The 16434-nt window shown below is 52.3% G+C and overlaps 1 protein-coding gene across 1 annotated transcript in view; it reads left to right on the top strand.

Moving 5' to 3' along the window:
* Positions 1 to 13678, top strand: part of DGAT2 (diacylglycerol O-acyltransferase 2) — a 32155-nt gene extending 18477 nt beyond the window's left edge. Inside the window, exons 3-8 of the mRNA XM_065944245.1 lie at positions 1810 to 1917; positions 2287 to 2357; positions 8493 to 8697; positions 9234 to 9408; positions 10216 to 10418; positions 12326 to 13678. Of these exons, the coding sequence (XP_065800317.1) occupies positions 1810 to 1917; positions 2287 to 2357; positions 8493 to 8697; positions 9234 to 9408; positions 10216 to 10418; positions 12326 to 12480 (917 nt within the window). The 3' untranslated portion in view covers positions 12481 to 13678. The remainder of the gene's footprint in view (positions 1 to 1809; positions 1918 to 2286; positions 2358 to 8492; positions 8698 to 9233; positions 9409 to 10215; positions 10419 to 12325) is intronic.
* The last annotated feature ends 2756 nt before the right edge of the window (positions 13679 to 16434 follow it).

Genomic DNA, 16434 nt, shown 5'->3' with positions numbered 1-16434 from the left:
AGGACAGTGGACAGGGACTTCCAGCTTCCCAGAGAGTCCAGACATTTAGGCAGTGCAGCCTGGGGCTCCACCTGCTCTGGTCCTGGTGCCCCTCAGCAGAGTTAGAGCTTTGACAGCAGCGAGGTTTCCAGGCTGCTCAGATCCTAACCTGAATCTTGCAACCCTGCCCAGGCCTACCTGGAGCCTCCCTCTAGCTTCTGAAGGCACTTGGATACCTGTGGAGTCTAGGGGGCTTGTGACCCTTTTTCTAGGCCTAAGAAAGGGGACCAGGGGCAAACCACTCAACAAGGTGAGTGACTGTGTAAGTGGCCCTGATTTAAACATCGCCATTCACCAAGCTGCCTCAAGTACTTCGCAGCTGGCCTTTAACAGGGTTTTGTTGGCTCCAGATACTTCCCTAGAGACTCATCTTCCCCATCTATGACGTCACACTCCTAAGGTGGTCTGAAAACCTGGACACCAGGCCACTCTATGTTCACTGCCGGTCCCAAGATAGTTGTACCACTTTTAGCTCCCTTGGCAAGAGGCTAGCTCAGGAGCTTAGAACAGGACTGGGCTGCGGATGACAAGGGATCACCATTTTCCTGCCCTTAGGCTCATGGAGTGTGTGTCTGGCCCTCCCCTCTCCCTGAGAAACCAGAGGGGACTGAGCATGGTGGGAAGACGAGAGCATGGAATGCAAAACCTGGCACCTGTGACCAGTACAGTGCCCAGGGAGGGGGGCCTGCAACAGGGGTTGGCTCCCTTCCAGCAGTGGAGGGGATATTGGCCGGAGACCATCCTTCTCCCAAGCATGAGTACCCTGTGCTAAGTGACAGGGGACAAAGATGTGCCCCACCCCCAATGTAGAGAATTCAGAGGTGAGACATCCATGTAGGAGGATGGTATGAGGTTGGAAATGAGGTCTGAGCTTTGCTTTGACACCTTGGTAAAATTGGAAAGATGGAAGCCCTGATGAGGGCTTTCTGTGCCAGGTTATTCAGTCTTATGGCCAGCAGGCCCAGAATAAAGGGACCACTGGAAGCTGGCCCCAGCAGTCTTTGAGTGTGCTGCTGGGGGTTTTGAGAGAGAGGCTGATGGACTCTGGGCTTTGGCTGGGGGCTGCCTGGTGCTCAGTTATGTGGGAAGGGGGCCAGCCCGCCTCCTGGGGTGGGAATCCCACTCTCTTGGGTCCCTCCAGTGGCAGTCTGGGCCTTCTAGTTTGGGGTAAATTCCTAAAGCCTGGTAGATTTTGGACTTAATAGTCAGACTTGAGTTTGAATCCTGGCTCTGCCTCCGTCCTGGCAGGTGACCTTGGACTAGTTCCCTCCCTCTAGAGCCTCAGTGTTCTCATCTCTAAAATGGGGTAAAAGTCACCCTGCCTCACACTCAAGACAGTAATTCAGCCCAAGTCCTGAGATACAGAGGCACTTGGCAGGTCCCTCCCCTCATCCACAGCTACTCTGGTGGGCACTCAGGTGGGGAGAACACGCAAGGAGGGGCAGAAAGGACAACTCTAGGGCTCTAAGTTAATGTCCATCACCTATGGTGCTGCTGCCCAGACAACCTGGAGCCCACATGCCTCCTGATGCTAGGACAGTCCATCATAATCTAGAAGATGAGGCTCGTGTCCCTGTGAGCCTGCTCCTCTCAGGAACATCTTCACCTCCCTCCCCACCCCGCCCTCCCCATGGCCCTCTGCCCAGGGCCCCGGCTGTGCCTAGCTTAGGGCCACAGTAAACGCTCAGTCATCGGTGACCCTTGTCCAGAGGGTACTAAAGCCCGTGCCAGGAGCACAGGCCTGATCTGGGACCATCTGCCTTCCCCCAGGAGTGGCCTGCAGCGTCATCCTCATGTACACATTCTGCACCGATTGCTGGCTCATCGCGGTGCTCTACTTCACCTGGCTGGTGTTTGACTGGAACACACCCAAGAAAGGTAGGAGCTCAGGTCACCCTGCCTGACTCCCTTGCCCTTGGGACACTCCCTCCTGCACAAGCTGAAGTTCCTTGTCATGGGTACTGCCCCTTCTTTAGTTAGCACCTACTATGTGAATAGTGTTGGGCTAAGCCTGGGCATGGTTCTGAACGCAGGGGAGTCTCTAAGGTCACCATCATGCTTCTCACTGGAGCTTACATCAGTCCCGGGTGTCTGTAACGTGAGGGAATGAACATGGAAAGGGGCTTGGGGGGAGGATGCTGCCTAGGGTGCTGGTCACCTAGCTCAGGGATTCACACTGGCTCTTCCTGAATGTCACCCTCCCCCACCTCCTACTCCTTCTCAACACTATGTTTTGTTCCATGGAAGGTGGCAGGAGGTCACAGTGGGTCCGAAACTGGGCTGTGTGGCGCTACTTTCGAGACTACTTTCCCATTCAGGTAAAAACTTGTAGGTGTTATCTTGGGAGGGTGGGAGTGGATGGGAAATCTGAAGTCAAGCCTTAACTTACCCATCCACAGCGACCATGTGTGCAGGTTTGAACTCTGTGACATCTCCCACAATGAGCATCTGTCGGTATTCTACCCCACTTTATGTAGGATTTGAGGCAATTTAGGATACATACATATAATTCTGTACCAGGTAAAAAGAAAGATCAAGACTTGGAGGAAAACATACTAGTAATTCATCCATAAGTGTCAACAGAGTTGCAGTGATTGAACTTTATGGTCACCTCTGAGCTTCCTGGCAGCCAAGGTAAAAAGGGAAGCATGCTAGTTATTGATCCTCATTTTCAGAAAGAAAGAAGCTTCTTTGTTCCTTGGGTAAACAAGACTTCTTCTAGCATTTGGATCTAAAAGCTGTTTCAGATACTGAGACCCTGGGTGATGTAAGGAGCAGAAATAATAGCAGATATTATGGCCATTGCTTGTCTGCTTTCAGTGAACATTAAAGTCATAACTTAAACTGGAAGTGGCTGGGAATTCCCTGGTGGTCCAGTGGTTAGGACTCAGCACTTTCACTGTTGTGCCCCAGTTCATTCGCTGGTCGGCGAACTAAGATCCTGCAAACTGCATGACAGAGCCAAAAAAATATAAAAAAGGAGGTGATTTATCAAGAGCAATACTAAGGTAGTCCAAGTTTATCTGGTCTCAACCAAGGTTAGCAATAGGTGTGAGGGGCTCTCTTTCCTTCTGAAGCTCTTACAGAAATTTCACCTCTCAGCCAGTCGTGGGTGGGTCAGCAGGGGTCCTGGTCATGGTAATAAGGGGCCAGAAAATTTGGTGTGCAGTGAATGAAGAGTGAGAGCCTCACTGCTGAAGTGCTTGGGAAAGACTTCTGAAGGTGCTGCTCCTAGAACCCCATCCTGAAGAGAAGCAGCACTGAAGGGGGCAGGGAAAATCCTGAGAGCGCAGGCACCTGAGCTTGAGAAAGAGGCCTGGGATGTGGAGGATGGGGAGAAGGTGGGGAGGGGGGGACTTCTATTTCCTGGGACTTGTCAGGGCCAGCGCCTTTCCCCAGGGAGTCTCCTTTAACCCTCACAGCACCCTGTGTGGCGGGTATTCATTTTATCCCATTTTTGCAGAAGAGGAAACTGAAGGTCAGAGAGCTACACAGCTGAATGAGGCTAACAGGGAACTGAGCCAAGACTCCAGCTGTTGTCTTGCTTCAAGTCTGGACACTTCCCACCACAGCACACTACCCCACTATGCAGCAGAGCTCTGGGAGATACGCTTGGACAGATCCTCAAGCTTCCCTCAGGCTTGGAGGACAGAGGCAGGAGAAGCAGCCCAGTCTGACCCTGGGTGAGGCTGGGGTGCTGTCTCCCCACAGGCAGCCAGTTTAGACCAAGCTGACCTCTGGGTTTCCTTCCTCCTGTGCCACTGGCTGCCCCGGGTCTCCCACACTAGTCTTCTGAGCACCTGTCTCCTCTGGGGTCAGACTCAAGGTCCTGACGAGATAAAAAGTGGCTTGGTCTGACTTTCAGTGCCATTCTGTCAGGCGCCCTGCTGGTGGTCTGCAAGCCAGGTTGGTAGGGCCAGGTGCACGTGGGTGATGCTGGTGGATGGTAGAGAACTCTGGCAGAATCCTGAAGGTTTTCCCTGCAGGGGAGAGACCTGTCTAGGCAGCTCACTTGGCACCCCAGCCCTCGCACACCCTCGGTGCTGAGGTAACCCAGCAGACATCAGTGGGGTCTGAAGAGTGAAGAAAGCATGTGTGAATGTGGAAGTGTCCATGACACGGGGTGGTGGATGTTTGCTGTTGTGAGTCAACGATTGAGACATCCTGGCCTGCTGCCTGGGGGAGGTGGCCGGGTAACCTTGCATTTCCTGCTGCACTCAGTATTGTAGCGACGGCACCCCGGGCTGGCTCCCTCTGCCCATCCCAGCCTGAGCCCGGTTTCCCCAGGACCTTTGGAGTCAGGATTTCTACTCCTCCCTTTTCTTGACCCTGTCTCTCTGGCTGCAAAGAAACCAAGGCTGTTGTTGCTAGGAGGATGTTGCCTCATAGGACCCAACCCCCTCATTTTGGAGGTGAGAAAACTGAGTCCCGAAGAGGGGCAAGGACTGGTCCAAGTTGTGCAGTGACTCCGTGCCAGGGCTAGTATTAGAATCCGGGCCCCACAGTCTTTCCCACTGAATTCCTACTGCCTCTTTCTCTGGGAGAGATGCAATCCAGGTTTGCCCCGCTGGATTGAGCCTCACTTCATGGGTCTCCCTCCCTCTGCTTTGCTGTTGGAGATCTGGGTTGAGGTCCTGCCCTGTCACTCTATTCACTGGCCATGCTATTAGGGTACTCTATTCCCTGTGCACTGCTGGGCTCTGCTGGGCATGGGGATGCAGAAGAGTGTGCCTGGTCCCGGCCCTTGCCCTTCTAGTGGATCCTGCTGGACTTTGTCACTTTCTGCACATGGGACCATGAGCATGCTTTCTCAAGCCCATTAAGCCTCATTTTCCCTGTCTGTAAAATGGAGCTCTTCACATGCTAGAAAAGTGGTAAATTATGGTTCGTTGTGAGAGATTATGGACTCTTTCTCTCTTCTGGGGCTCTTTCCTTGGGGGCCCCAGAGTAGCCTGCCCCCCCCCCCCCCCCCAGGAAACCTTTTCAAGGCTGATAGCTCCCTCCCATCCGGAACAGGATGACTTGATGACTGTTGGTCCTAGCTGGGACAGACAGGCACCCTTTCCCACTGATCTCTAGCCTCCCTGAAGAACCAAAACAAAACCCATGTCCCTTGTCTCATCTCTGTTCCAAGAAGTCAGCTAGGAGTTGGATCCACATGACCCAGGTGAGCTGGCCCTGGGAGGGTCCCTAGGTCCTGCCAGAACCAAAGCCAAGCTGAGCCTGAGGCCTCATGCCTCATCCTGGGCTCTGCCCTTGCTTGGTGGTGGTCTTGGCAGAGTCCCTGACCCTCGGGACCTCAGGCTCCTCTTCTGTGCAGGAAGGTTTGGCCTTTGTGAACTGATGCCAGGATTGATGGAGTCGTATATGACCCTTCTGTTCCACACCCTTTTCCTGGCCTCTTGCCGATGGTGGGGGAATGATCTCTAACTGTGCCCACCTACCTATACCTCCCCATTCCCTTGTTGTTGAAGGTCTTTGTCACCAGAGCTGCTCAGCTGGCCCAGAGAGCATCCTTTCTCCCAGCAGAGGTGGGGCTTATGTGTTCACTGCAGCCACCAGGACCACCGGCTACCTGGAAGAGGGGTGGGCAGTGCCCGGGTCACGACCTCTCCCAGTGGTGATGGGCAGGATCTTTGGAGAAGAGACCAGGAAAGACTCTCTGAGCTTACAGTCACTTATCTGTCCATCTGCCTGATTTCACAGATGGACCTACTGAGGCCCAGAGAGGAGGAATTGTCCCAAGGTGCAAGGCTGGTATAGAAACCAAGGCAGTGTCTGCCTCAGGGCCCGTGTTCTCATTCCTTCATTCCTCTGCCCCAGTGCCCCGCTGTGTGAGCTTAGGCGAGTCTCTGCTCCTCTCTGGTTCTGAGTTTCCTCCTCTATAAGGTGCCAGGCTGGGACAAAGCTATTTGACCACCTTGACTGCCAGGGGGACAGGGTGTGAGGGGTGACTTGCTAGGAACGTGTTGTAGGCTTGTGTTGGCCAGCAGGCCTGGCCTGGCCAACACCTTGGGCTGAGACTTTGTCATTAGAAACAGTCAGGGGACACAAGATCAGGTGTGTCAACAGAGCCTTCATCAGCAGTGCCCTTCCTCCTCCCTTTTGAGTGGACACTCTGTCCACCCAGGGGTAGGAGTGTGGCACGAAGTCAGATCAAAGCCATATCAGACGCCTACACTTTTCTCGGTGCTGCATCAGGGACAAAGAATCTGCCCTATGCTGCAGGACACCTCATTTAACCAGATAGAGGCTTGGGGTGCAGGGAGGAAATGATTTAAGGGACCAGCTAGGGTTCCGCCAAGTGGCCCATCTGTATCTCAGGACCAGGGAAAGCACAGCTGGGTGGCCAAGTCTAGAGGTAGGGAAGAATCCGCCGGGAAGCAGCAACTCCTTTCTCTCGGCCTCAATCTCTACCTCATAATTGAAGGAATGGCCCAGATCAGGGCTCTTCCAGCCCACACTGTCCAGCAGGTTCCTGGGCCTGGCCCTCACCTCAGCGCAGGAGAGGTTGCCATCCCAGTGCTGGCCGCCTCAGCTCTCTCCTCCATGCCTTCCTCCTCTGTGAGACTGGCTCAAGGTGCTTTTTCATTCTGGCTTTCCCAAAAGCTGAAGTGGTGGGCGCAGTTGCTCTCAGGGGCAAAACCCCAGAACCACCACCTCGCAGAGCTCATGTCAAGCTGCATCCCCACTAGCCGTGGATGCAGTGGCTGCTGCTCCCCTTTTATGTGGTGGGCAGCTGGAGACCACTTGGGGTTTTGAGCAGTTTTAATCTGCTCGACAAAGGCAAAGAAGGAAGAAAGAGTACAAATGTCCCGAGCATCCAGGCACACAGCACAGGGGGTCTGGCTCACGCTCACATGTCCTGGTAGTTATAGAGCTGGGAGGTGTGCCAGCTACCTTCACTCCCATCCCCTTCTGGCCTCCATCACCTGCAGATTCAGATTTCAGTTTCCTGGAGACCAGTCACCAGCACCCCACTCCGTCAAGCTAAGCACGAGGTCCTTCCCTCAGCCAGGCAGTTTCCAAATCCAGAGTCATAGAAACCCTGGCCCTTGCTCTTCTGCTGGTAGCCAGGGACTCTGCTTCCAGTTGGCCCCAGCCCTGGGCAGGGGGAACCCTGAAGCACTGCTGGTAGGAATGTCACCAGCACCATGTCTCCAGAGGCAGGGCAGCCCACCAGATAAAAGTGGTCATCCCCTCTGACCCAGGAGCTGTATTTCTAGAAGTTTGTCTTAAGAATGCAAACATACATGAAGACAAAAATAAGGTATCTGTGAAAGCATTATCTCTGAGGGAAATTTTAGAAGCTTTTCAAAGCTTTTTATCAATTCGGGTTTGATAACAATCCTATTCATGTAGGATAGCTGTGAGAAGACATGGTACTGAGGGATTCTGATAAGAAAAAAATAGCTTTGATATGCTTGGGAGGTAGTTCTATAAAAGTCATATCAACCATATGACCTCAGTGTGGGGATTTTTAAAAAAGAACATGTGTATCTGAGTAGAAAAAAAACTGAACACGTCAGAGTGGTTTCTCTGGAGGGGGAGGTATGACAGGTGCTTTAGATTTTCTTCTGACTTTCCTGTGTTTTTAAAATTCTCTGATTATTTATTATTTTTCTAGTTGGGAAAAAAGTGATGTTTTCTGAACAAAATGCCCATCCTCTCCACCTCTCTCTGCACCTTCCACCCCACTGGGTAGTGCTGGGTGGGTGTCTCTTGTGCTCAGGAATTAGGGAAACTTTGTACCACCCACCCCACTGTCCAGGCCACCAGCCCCAGGGCAGGGGGTGGGCCCCGAGAAGCCAATCGCTCTCGAGACCATCCCAGGACAGCTTTGTTGATAGCACCGCAGGTCAGCTACCCCGCTGGACAGCTGACCTCCCCACCCCCACTGCGGCTGGCACCAGGGCTGTGACTTGTCCTTGTCCTTCCTGCATCGGAGCCTGACCTGAGTCTGGCTGCCTGGGAGGAAGTTTCTGTTCAGGCCAGACGCTCTGTCCCTTCTCTGGCCAAAGTTAGGGACTTGGACTTTACCCCGATGGGAGCTGGACTTCCCTCTTTATCTAAGAGTGACAGAGATTTCACTGGGCTTTTAGAGCAGTCAGTCTGGCTGTGGTGAAGGGGCTGGGCCCAGAGGGAGGGAATGCAGAGTGCATTTCTGCCCAGAGTCTGGCAGAGTGCAATTAAGAGGACCTGGTGTTTGGCTGGAGAAACAGGGGGAATGAGGAGGTGTCTTACTCCCTTCCAGGGACTCGAAGTCCAAATGGTGACTTTCAAGCCCCCAGCACTGAGGCCCCAGTGATGAGAGTCTGAGGTCTAGGGGGAGTCGCTCCAGTCCCTCAGACCCAGGCTCCGGGGAGCAGGGCACACCCAGTGCTTCCCTTACCTCTGGGTGTCCCGGGTACCCCTTCCTGCCAGTTTGCTCTGACCCAAGGTCTTCCCTGCAGCTGGTGAAGACACATAACTTATTGACCAGCAGGAACTACATCTTTGGGTACCATCCCCATGGCATCATGGGCCTGGGTGCCTTCTGCAACTTCAGCACAGAGGCCACAGGAGTGAGCAAGAAGTTCCCTGGCATAAGGCCCTACCTGGCCACGCTGGCCGGCAACTTCCGGATGCCAGTGCTGCGGGAGTACCTGATGTCTGGAGGTGAGAATCTACTTCTTAGTGCCCCTGTCTGAGCCTCTCCATTGGCCAGGAAGCCAAGCCACTGTGCTCTAGCACCCGGTCCTGTGAGACAGGGCTGAGCCAGAGAACTGTTCATATGATCTTCTGGATTCAACTAGCATAATGGTGTCCCTAGGAAACCTTCTCTCTCCCCTTCTGGGCATTCCCAGCCCCTGTGCTGCCCTTTGCACAATCTAATCATTGTCCAGGACTCTCATGTTCTATCCACCTTGATTCCCACCAGCCTGACTTACTGGGGTTTCCTGGTACCAGCTCAGCAGAGTTAGGACCTCAGGGAATGTTTGCCAAATGAATGCATTCCCTAAACAACCCTGTGTCATCCCCATTTTACAGATAAGTAAGCTGAGGCTCAGAAAATAGAATGACTTAACGTGGGGCTGTTCTTCTAAGTGGCTGGGCTAGGCCTGGGAACCAAATCCAGGGCTCTGTCTATATTTGACCATGTGCAGAAGGTAGGAAGTCCATCCCTGACTGTGTGTCCCCCCTCCACTCCCCAGGCATCTGCCCAGTGAACCGGGACACCATAGACTACTTGCTTTCAAAGAATGGGAGCGGCAATGCCATCATCATCGTGGTGGGGGGTGCGGCTGAGTCCCTGAGCTCCATGCCCGGCAAGAATGCAGTCACCCTGCGCAATCGCAAGGGCTTTGTGAAACTGGCCCTGCGCCATGGGTGAGTGCATCTCAGAACATGTGTGTGCACCCGCATGCTCACACCCCGCCACAGCTCTGCTCAGACCAGGGCAGCAGCTCCTTGCCTCCTGGAGGCAGGACCCAGACTCTAGAAAGGCAGAGAAGGGAGTTAGCCATCCGTGGGGAAGGGGATGTTGGAGACCAGAGGTTCAGGCCAAGGGCGGCTGGGTGGGCAAAAATGCAGCCTGAGTCTCCTGGGCCCTGGCAGGTGGGGTGAGAGGCCCGCCAGGCCCAGAGGCAGGACTGTGCCCCATGCCAAAGCCTGTCACACAGCTGGAGAGCAAAAGGCCAGGAAGGAGAGTGGTGTGTGGCTGGAAATATCAAGGAAGGCTTCTTGGAGCGGTAATCCTGAGGACAGGCAGAGAGGAACAGGGCAGCTTGAGTTTCTGTGACCTCTTCTAGAAAACCAGGGGCACAGTCTGTTGTAGCCACCTGTTCAGCACATTTCATTAGACAGAGCACATTTACTTCTACCGCTCCGTTGGATTGTCCTACAAAATCCTGCAGGAATGCCACCCCCATTTTCCATTTGAGAAAACTGAGTGAGGCTAAGGGGCCTGGTCAGGGCCACGTTGTAAAACCCTGACATGATCCCCACCCACTAACAGGGGCAGAGGGCCTGTTCTCATTTGGCCCTGAGGGGACATGTGGTTTGGGGTCCCCCAGGTGACTCTTGTACACACCCCTGAGGGAGGGCAGTTTGGCTGGTGTCTGGGGCCTCTGGGGCTGCCAGGAGGGACTGAAGCCAGTGATTGGGCTAAGACAGACTCTGGCCTCTCTCTTCCAGAGCTGACCTGGTTCCCATCTACTCCTTTGGGGAGAATGAGGTGTACAAGCAGGTGATCTTTGAGGAGGGCTCCTGGGGCCGATGGGTGCAGAAGAAGTTCCAGAAGTACATTGGCTTCGCCCCATGCATCTTCCATGGTCGAGGCCTCTTCTCCTCCGACACCTGGGGGCTGGTGCCCTACTCCAAGCCCATCACCACTGTCGGTAAGCTCCCCTAAACTCGAGTGCCACAGCTAGTTTAGTGGCAGAGTTAGGATTCAAATCCAGGCCCCTGACTCTGATGTCCATGCTGTAAACCTTGAGGATGTGGACCTGTTTGGGTGCTGATAGCAATGATGGGTGTGGGTGGGAGATGGGAGATAGTTCCATTACCATGAGCTAAGCTGTCTGGATGAGAAAGCAGGACTCAGCAGTTCTGTGTTTCCGGAGCATGAGTCTATCAGGGAAGCTCCCCTTACAGTAAAGACCGACAGGGGGTGTGAGAAGAATGTTCTCTGGATGGGCCTAGTGGATCTCAGGGAGGAGTGGCTCTTACACTCTTGGCCAAATAGGAATTATCCTGAAAAAAAGAAGATGACGAGTCTTTTAGTCAGAAACAACAGCCTAAATGAAGTTTTCACAGCAGAACTGCACAGATTTTTGAGGAACAGAAGGAAGTCAATATGATTGGAGCAGAAGTCTATGAGAAGTAGAGCAAAAGACTGGCTGCACTTCGCCCCCAGCCATGTTGTTTTGCTTTTATATGAGACAGTTTAGAGGATTCCAAGGAATTATCTATTGTAGGAGTGTGTGTGTGTGTCTGTTAATGGTTCACAATTTAGAACTCACACAAGAGCATGGAGGCCATAAGCCATGGACTTCAGGGGCCAAAGCTCACGTAAATACTTAGAGTTGTTATCAGGGCCAGAAGTTTTGCTTTGTACTTTTTCCAAAGAGATTAACTTACTGCATTTTAAATCCCATGACCCAGACTCACCCTTGACTCTTGTTATACATCATACCAGGTCTGATGTCTGTGAGGCAGCAGGAACATTTCTGAGCACGGGGTGGCTGGAGAAGGACGGGGTCTGGTGCCCAGGGTGAAGGAGTTTGCTCTTCACCTTAAGAATTGAAAATTGCTTGAGGGTTTGGGGGAGGGGAGACTCAGATTTGCATTTTAAAGTGATCCTTGGGACTCCTGAATAGAAAAGGAGTTATAAAAGGCCTGTTTGCTCAGTCTTGTCCGACTCTGCGACCCCCATGGACTGTAGCCGACCAGGCTCGTCTGTCCATGGAATTTTCCAGGCAAGAATACTGGAGTAGGTTGCTATTTCCTTCTCCAGGGCATCTTCTCGACCCAGGGATCAAACCCAAGTCTCTTGCATCTCCTGCATTGACAGGGAGATTCTTTACCAGCTGAGCCACCGGGGAAGCCCTAGAAAAAGGAATTGGAAGGGACAAAAATGGACTCCACAAGGGCAGTCTAAAGTCTGTTATAGTAGCCATTGGCTTGGATAGAGGGAATGACAGCAGAGATGGAAGAAAAGTGCATGAACTTGGAAGAAATTTCAGGAATAGCATTGATAGGACTTCAGGATGAGCTGGGTATGGAGAGGAAGCAGGAGGATGAGAAAAATAAAATTATGCATGGATTTGTCAAAGTGGTCCCCTTGTCCTTCTCCTGCCCTTACCACACTTGTCATAGCATATCGCATTATTGCACAGAATCCTCAGCAAAGCCCCGTAAGAAAGGGTCCCCCTGTGATCAGTGAGGAAACTAAGGCTCAGAGAGGCAGTGACTTGCCCAGAGCAGGCAAAAGCAAAGCCATTACTGGATCCCACACCTCTCACAGGAGCTCCCAACTGAGTACTGTTAGCAGTGAGTGCAGCTGGACTTGATCCCACCTGCTGCTTAGCGGCTAGGTGGCCTTGGGCAGGTCCCTTCCCATCACCCTGGGCCCCAGTCTTCTCACCTATGAAAGGGACAACCTGAAATGGAGCACTCCCAGCACAATTCCTGGCACGTGGCTGGCTCGTAGCACAAGGTCACCACCAAGAGCATCGTGGTGAATGCTCAGGGAGGGTGGGGCAAACACACTGACTTACCAGAGGCCTCTGCCCCCTCCCTGCAGTGGGTGAGCCCATTACCATCCCCAAGCTGGAGCACCCGACCCAGCAGGACATCGACCTGTACCACGCCATGTACATGGAAGCCCTGGTGAAGCTCTTCGACCAGCATAAGACCAAGTTTGGCCTCCCGGAGACCGAGGTCCTGGAGGTGAACTGAGCCTGTCCGCAGGGGCCAGCTTCTGGGAGGAACCAGCTGCAAATCGTTTTCTACCAAGTTCTCAAGTGCTTTTTGTTCTGTAAATTTGGAAGCATCATGGGTGTCTGTGGGTTATTTAAAAGAAATTATAATAATTTTGTTAAACCATTACAATGTTAGGTCTTTTTTAAGGAGGAGAAAGGGAATATTTCAAGCTCTCTCACTTCCAGTTTGCCCTGTTCGAGGTGGGGGCTGCCACATCTGGGCCTTTATGGTTTCACAACCCCTCTTCTCTCCTTCCCCAAATTACAGAGAAAACTCAGTCCTAGTTAACTGGGGAAGAAGAACAGTCATTAGTGACTCGGGCCAGTTAGATTATTTGCCCTTTGGCCCTGAGGGATGAGGGGCAGAAGCCTCCTCTAATACAAACATCTCTATGCCCAGCTACCCAATGCTTGACTGCAGGACTAAACCCTCTTGCCAAGAGAAGACTCAGGAAACAGGTGTTCCCATGTTGAAGAGCGCAAGGATAAGCACCTGGAATATTCGACCCTGATTCTCCTTTCAGCCACCCCCTATGGCCCCAGTCTCTGAAATCTGAGCCTGGACTGGCCTCCAAAGAGAGGATCAGGGTGGTAATGTTCCTGCTGGAGCACGGAGCTGTCCAGACGAACCATCTCTTGGGTTATCAGGCCCCATCACGTTCTGGTTGGAGTGACTGGTTTTCCTCAGGGGGCTGGTGACATGGACCCAGTGCAGACCCTGCATTGGCCTAAATCACAAACTTCTCAGTGGCCTCGCTTTGTTTAAATCACATCGTCAGTAGTGGATGCGAGGAAGGGGTCCCCTTTCCTGTTTACAGAGGGACCTAAGCAGTAGACTGGTACCAGAACAGAAGTCCCCTGAGCCCAAACCTCATATATTTGTGCTCTTCCTGAAAGAGGGGGCCAGGGAGGAAAAGTAGTCCTCTGTGTACTCTGTTTTCTTTTGATGAGATCATTATACCATGTCAGACTTTTGTATATTCCTAAATGAATAAATGAAAACAAGTGCCCTCTATGAGTTATTGTTGGGGCCACATCACATCTTGCTGCTGATGTTTGGGGAGACCACTGCCCCAGCCGGGCTGCCTGCTGAGCCCTCTCCTGCTTTCCCCTTCAGCCCACGTGGCCCTTTGTGGTATATTCGTTATCAACTGCTGTGTAATAAATTACTCCAAAACTTGGTGGCCGCATACAACATTGTCTACAGTTTCTAAGGGTCAGTAGTCAAGGTACAGCCTAGCTGGATCTGCTTCAAGGTCTCAAACAAGGCTGCAGTCAAGTTATCAACTGGGCTGTCGTCATCCCAAGGCTTAACCTGGGGAGGATCCACTTCCAAGGTCATTCTTTGGATGGCTGGAGGGATTCACTTCTCACTGGCTTTGACCGGAGGCCACTCCCAGTTCCTTGCCACATGGGCCTTTTGGTAGAGTAGCTCACAGCATGGCAGCTGGCTGCATCACAGAGAGTAAGCAAGAAGAACCAGAGTGCAAACAGAAATATCAGTTCGTTTCAGTTCAGTTGCTCAGTCGTGTCTTACTCTTTGCGACCCCATGAACTGCAGCACGCCAGGCTTCCCTGTCCATCACCAACTCCCGGAGCTTACTCAAACTCATGTCCATCGCGTCGGTAATGCCATCCAACCATCTCATCCTCTGTCACCCCCTTCTCCTCCCACCTTCAATCTTTCCCAGCATCAGGGTCTTTTCCAATGAGTGGGTTCTTCGCTTCAGGTGACCAAAGTATTGGAGTTTCAGCTTCAGTATCACAGAAACTATAGTCTTCTATAATCTAATCTCAGCAGTGACAATCTATCACTTTTGCCATATTCTTCTTTAGATGGAAGTCACTACAGCCAGCTCATACTCGTGAGGATTACACAACAGACAGTGAACACCAGGGGGCTGGGCTCACTGGAGCCCCCTTCACAGCTGCCTTCCTCCTGTGGGAAAGGCTACTCTCCTGCAGTAAATGTCCTGGAATAGCTGAGCTAGAAAGGTCCATACGGATCACTCAACCATGCTCCTCGCTTCTGGCCTTAGTTATACCACAACTAAGGCCTGGCCTGCTGGCATCTAGTGATTTCATGCCACACCTGGATCTCACAAGATGCTGTCTCTCTGTTCTAATTCCGTTCAGTTCAAAGAGTACCAAATACTTGGGAATCTTTCCCACTTGAGCTAAAGGAACTTCCCATTTTCCACTGCCTAACGCCTGTCCTGGGGCTTTCTGGATGGCACTAATAAAGAACCTGCCTGTCAATGCAGGAGACATGGGTTCGATCCCTGAGTCTGGAAGATCTCCTGGAGGAGGGACTGGCAGCCCACTCCGTATTCTTGCCTGGAGAATCCCAGGGACAGAGGAGCCTGGCAGTTTATGGTCCATAGGGTCACACAGAGTCTGACACGACTGAAGCAACTTAGAATGCATGCATGCAATGCCTGTCCCAACTATTTACCTCAGGGACCATTTCTCTTTGTCAGAAGCTGTGAGCTTGGGAGCAGAAACAAACAGCTGGAAACAGCTGAGGATACTCAGAGTGGTCAGAGCTGTGACAGAGAGGCCCCTAGTCCAACCCTGGTGGTCCTTGGTGAGCTGGGGCCCCAGCCTGAGCTGGGACTTAATGGGTGACTGGAAATTTGCCAGGAAGGGCAAAGTAGCAAAGTGCAGACCAGAGAGGCTGCTAATCTGAACCACAGAGTGGTAAAGATAGAGAGGTCTGCAAGGGGCTTCCCATGGAAGGGCAGGGAGCTGGCTTCTCCAGAGTTTTTCTGTGGGGAGGCGGGCAGGGCAGAGAGGAGGTGCCCTGGAGGGGCCGACAGAGACTGGATTCTGTGGCTCCAGGCAGGTCTTAGGCCTCAGGACACTGAGCCTGGGTTAGAGAACAGACATTTCCTTTAGGATCGGGGAAAGGCCCGTTTTCTGATTCAACTCCTGTACCAGCCCCAGCCTGAGGCTAGCTATGACCCTCAGCATCTGACTTCAGACTAAGCTAGGCTACCCCTATAAGCACAGCCCAGTATTCTCAGCATTAATTTTGGGAAGATTAAATACCTACTCTGCATCGAGAAACTCCACCATCTCTACTTAAGAACACGAGCAATAAGGAGGCCGCAAATGTTGGAGGGGCCATCTTCACTTGGGGCAATGTATGGTCAGCCCTCCAAATCCATGGATCCTGCATCTGCAGATATGTAGGGCCAACTGTACTACTGTATTTTTTGTGAGGGATTTGCACATCCTCAAATGTTGTTATTCATTTGGGGGAGGGATTGGAGTAGGGGTGGCAGATCCTATAATCAATCCCCTGCAAATAGCAAGGGCGTCTGTCTAGCAGTCACCTGTGCAGAGCAGAGGCTAGCCTCACTCTAAGCTGTGTGTGGGGTACTCTAGGTAAATGCTACGAACATTGTCTTGGGCCGGGAGTTGTTACCTTAAAAGAGAGAACTGGAATCTCCTTTTCCAGAAGACTCACTGCCTGTGGACGGCGGGAGTGGGGGTGTCGTCTCATTGGTTGTTCAGTTGCTCAGTCGTGTCCGACTCTTTGCGACTCCTTGGAATGCAGTACTCCAGGCTTCCCTGTCCTTCACCAGCTCCTGGAGTTTGCTCAAACTCTTGTCCATTGAGTCAGTGATGCCCTCTGCCTGAAGGTCAGTTCCAAAGTTCTGCTTGTTGTTCCCAGATATGGCCACTAGGGGGCACTGAGGCTAGGTCTGAGGCAAACGCTGCCCAGCTTCCTTCCTTCTTTTTGAAGTTTGACACTTATCTAGCTCCAACCTGGGGCTAGAAGCCAGAGATAAGTAAAATCACAGACTCTCAAAAGCTCAAAGATAGCAATTTAGCATTCATCATGAGCAGGTCCTCCTAATCTGAGAAACTGGGACCAGAAAGGCCAACAGTCTTGCCCCTTGTCACTCAGTAAATCAACATTTGA

The sequence above is a fragment of the Muntiacus reevesi genome, chromosome 9, assembly GCF_963930625.1.
Source record: "Muntiacus reevesi chromosome 9, mMunRee1.1, whole genome shotgun sequence".
In the NCBI taxonomy this organism is placed as follows: Eukaryota; Metazoa; Chordata; class Mammalia; order Artiodactyla; family Cervidae; genus Muntiacus; species Muntiacus reevesi.
Note: the sequence above shows the minus strand (reverse complement) of the source record. Positions and strands in the feature narration are given on the sequence as shown.